General features: G+C 37.8%; 1 protein-coding gene across 1 annotated transcript; it reads right to left on the bottom strand.

Moving 5' to 3' along the window:
• Positions 1–2,205: 2,205 nt before the first annotated feature.
• On the bottom strand, positions 2,206–2,778 carry LOC113280129. Its single transcript, XM_026528786.1, has one exon. It carries the CDS (start codon positions 2,776–2,778, stop codon positions 2,206–2,208), a length of 573 nt encoding a protein of 190 aa, XP_026384571.1.
• Between the last annotated feature and the right edge of the window lie 1,453 nt (positions 2,779–4,231).

Consider the following 4,231-nt stretch of genomic DNA (forward strand, 5'->3'; position numbering starts at 1 on the left):
CACGGCCTCTTATCCCTAACCGATATATCTTATGGTTACAAGACCGCACCCTAAGTGGGGTTTCTTCGGACCGAGTGCATCATAGTCAAAACTTGTCAAGATCGTCCAGGTACGCTCCACACTCCCCAGGAACTCTTGACTCAACCGTGTCACTCGGCGCCTTGATCGAGTTTCTGCACTCTTTAGGAGAGACCTTATCACCTTAATCTTTCGATTTAGGCGCCTCTCCTGGATGGGATTTTATTTCACCCCAAATCTCCATGACTCAAGCTACAGGGTCGGTGTAGCTTTCACTTGAGCCAAGCTAACTAGCATCTGAATTATAACGTGCGTTAGGTCTTATTGTTGCCTCTTGCTTTATGCGAACTAAGGTGCACGCCACAAACATATATATAGGCTCCTTAATTGGAGTCTTTAATTTTGATGCCTTCTGTGAAGGTCTTTATTTCTGGTGCCTTAATGGGAGCCTTATTTTTACCTTTTTCTCATATAATATCATTATAATGAAAAATATATTTTTCGATTGCATTCATATTCTTGATTAATACAATTCTGACATCATTTTTTCTTTTCTTATTCACTTGACTGATAATTTGAGATTACTAGTTTGCCTCTTTCTTCAATGCTTCTTTAAGTTTGCATATGCTATTGGATATACTAATTCACATTTTCGCATGAACCATATTTCTTCAGGTAGACTCGATTCCATAATTCATCAGATGGATTCCCCTTCTCATCTATCATCTCATACGTCCCATTGTTAACAATTCTTTTGATCTTATATGGGCCTTCCCACATGTTTTCCATGTTTCCTTTACCAGTTCCTTGATATCTAAGTTTCTGTATCAACACTAGATCTCCTTCTTGAAATCCGCGTCTTTGCTCTTGTAAAGTTGTTATCGCTTGTGCAGAATTATGTGTTATCTCCTTCTTCTTATTTACAACATCTACCATCAACCTTTCACCACGCTGACTCTCTTTTACCTGTTGTTTCCAGTTTCTTCGCTTGCTTGAGCGTTCTTCACATTTGTCAATGTCAATCTCATGGCATGCTCTTCCTTCATTTGGATCTCCTTTTGTTACTCCTACGCCTTGAGGAAGAGGAAACTTGATGCATTGGTGGAAAGTAGAAGGAACCCCTAGAATACCATGTAACCACGGTCTTCCAATCAAAGCGTTGTAAGGTGATTCTACATCAACAACACAGAATATTACTTCAGATGATATGGTTTTTAAAGGAATACTCATAGTTAATTATCTCTCCCTTCGGTTTATTAGTTGTTCCACTAAACCATATATCTTATAAGTAGAGGGAATAAGCTCTTCATCTCGACCACCCATGGTTTTATATGTGTGGTAAAATAAGATATTCAACGAACTTCCAGGATCTATTAGTATTATGTTGATAGCCCATGTATCTGTGTCTTCCTCTTCATCTTCATCAGTTTTCGCTTTTGTATTGATTTCCAACTTTACCACTAATGGACTTTCTTGCGGTTCTCCACTTCCAGGCATTTCTTCGATGTTGAAGGAAATAAGTTGCTTTTGCCAATATTTTAAGGGAGATACTTTCGCAAGATTCAATATCTCTCTTCCATCACTATCTCTCGCGTAAACTCTGCTCAAGATATTATCATGAAAGTCTTCTATGTTCTTGAACGAATGTATTATCGAATTACAGTATAGATTCTTCGCCTTCGCACCCACCCTATCAAATATGTATTTCTTCATGTCTCTGTGCGTTGGGTGCAACCTTCTGGAGGTGGTGGTGGTAGATTCTGCTGTTGCTGTACCAGAAAGTGATCTAAATTTCCTTGATCTATCATTCACATTATGATTTTCTTTATGTCCCTACAATTATTTGTTGTATGACCATGAAAGCGATGATAAGCAGAAAATTCTCTATTTCTCCTCCCTGATGGTGGCTCATTTCCCGCATTTGGTGGTGCTGGTATTTCTTCCATCAAAATTATAGCTTCCGATATTTTTTCTATTGTAGCATTTAGATACGGCATCTTTATAGGCTCACAAACTACTTTATTGCCTCTGTGACCTTGATTAAAATACTTCTTTTGGCCCCCATATCCTTCTAGCTGGTTATCAAGTCTTTGAATTTTATTATTTCCTCCACAATTATTGAATTGTTTTTCTCCTTCCCACTCTTCTTGATCTCGACTACCCATTGCTACCATTTTTTGTTGATCTTCATTTATCGCCTTTTGTGCTTGTATTTGCCACATGATAATATTCCATTTCTTTCTGCTTTTGCTCAAGAGCGATGTATTCTTCTTGATACTCGCGTAGCTCTGTCATTGATATGGTTTCTTTAATTCTGAAAATTTGTGTGTATAACAAATCTGTTGCGAAGAGTGCATTGATGAACGCTAATATGAGGTTTCTTTCATCCACTCGTCCAGCAATTTCACTGCACATGGTTCTCCATCTTGTGGTTAAACTTCGCAGATCTTTATTTGTTCTTCTTTGCAAACCAAATACTTGTTTTATGCCTGGTCGTAATACATTATTGTTGATGTATGCTCCTAGGAATATTGACTGTAAATGATTGAATGATCTGATTGTTTTAGTAGGTAGACCTTCAAACCACTTCAAAGCTTCTCCTGACAAGCTTGCCGGAAAATACTTGCAAAGAACCGCATCATGATATTCCCATTGCAATAAAGTTCGGACATAGGCTTTTATGTGTTGTATCGCACAGGTTGTTTCATCAAAGATGTTGGTGAATGTTGGTAACTTGCATTTAGGTGGTATTCCCGCCATCTGTATTTGTCTTGGAAATGGTGTTTTCCCTGCTTCTTCAATTGCCTCATCCAACTATCTTGTAAGCCCGACCAAGACATCTCGCAACTTATAGTTGTTTCTTACAGTTACCATTTTCGACTCAAAGTTCATAAACTCGATTTTCAAATTCTGTAATTTTGTCAAATTATTGCCTCTGCTAAATCAGATATTTGATGGTGCAGGAAAGTCGTTGCATGCAAAATCAGTGTTGCACTGCATTCCCAATATCTGGATGGCAAAGATCCATAGAAAATAGAGACAATTTTCATCAAACTGATTACTTCCGACTATACGTATTTAGTTGTACAATAGATTTGTGCCCGGTGACCATATTTTATATTTGGTGGCATGGGGCTTCGCCCCGTCCAGTGGCGATGCATTTTTAATTTGGTTAAAAACGACTGAAATGGATAACTTGTATACTTACTGCAGGACTCTTGGATGAATCCCCTTCAGTCAAAACCACAATGCATTTATCAGTGTTCTTGCCTCATGCGGTATTGGCATCGATCTTCACGCTTAGCACTGCATGTTAGTCTCTTCCCTTTTGCTCTATTACTTTCTTCGGATCTTTGTTCGCCTTAACATATGTCCATTGGTTGACTATGAGATGTGCTTAGAGGACTGGCTTGAAATGCATACTGGAGGTTGAAAGCAAATTACAATGAAAGAAGATGCATTAATTTGAGAATAAAGCTTTCACTACAGAACACGTTGGCAATAAGGTATTCATAAGAAAGGAATATGGCATGAATCATGACACAAACCTCAAACAGATGATTACTGTAACCAAACATAAAAATAGCATCAACAGATAAAATTACGGATATGTTCTCCCCAAAACCGTAGGCAACACCAAGCTATATATATATATAGGAGATATAAGGAAAACGCATGCAAATTTCTGTAGGTGTTGCAATTTTTGTTACATGGTTTCAATTTTCCTCTTTGGCCTTCCACAATAGTTGACCAAGGAACCTAACTGTGGACTAGTATAGCATACTTATAAATCTTTTTTCCCACATTAGTGACCATATAAACTATTGGCAATTACACTAAAACAGTAGTCAAACATATATTTTATACTTACTATTTTTTGGATGAAATTTATGCTGAGTTTGATTACGTAGCGCCGACAAATAATTGGTGACATGACTGTCTCATAACATGTGGGATTACTACAGAGTCATCAACCGTTCTCAAGATTTCCCTAAGAATTGGAAGAGAAGTTAACAAATGGAGGTTAAAATAAAGCAACTAACGGCTAGGAGGAAACACCTGAAGCGAAATGTAAAGGTTCAGCGTAAATCTTGAGTGGGAAGTGAAAAATTGACAGGCCTATGATATTCAATTGAGGGAGCGAGCATATGAGATGGGGACAATAAAAGTACAACTAAATTTGAAACAGATATTCACCGGTTTGAGGTAACCT

The sequence above is a fragment of the Papaver somniferum genome, chromosome 5, assembly GCF_003573695.1.
Source record: "Papaver somniferum cultivar HN1 chromosome 5, ASM357369v1, whole genome shotgun sequence".
Taxonomy (NCBI): Eukaryota; Viridiplantae; Streptophyta; class Magnoliopsida; order Ranunculales; family Papaveraceae; genus Papaver; species Papaver somniferum.

Bases quoted from the DNA above. Each gene is read 5' to 3' on its own strand.
- LOC113280129 (XM_026528786.1), bottom strand. From the start codon at position 2,778: ATGGCGGGAATACCACCTAAATGCAAGTTACCAACATTCACCAACATC.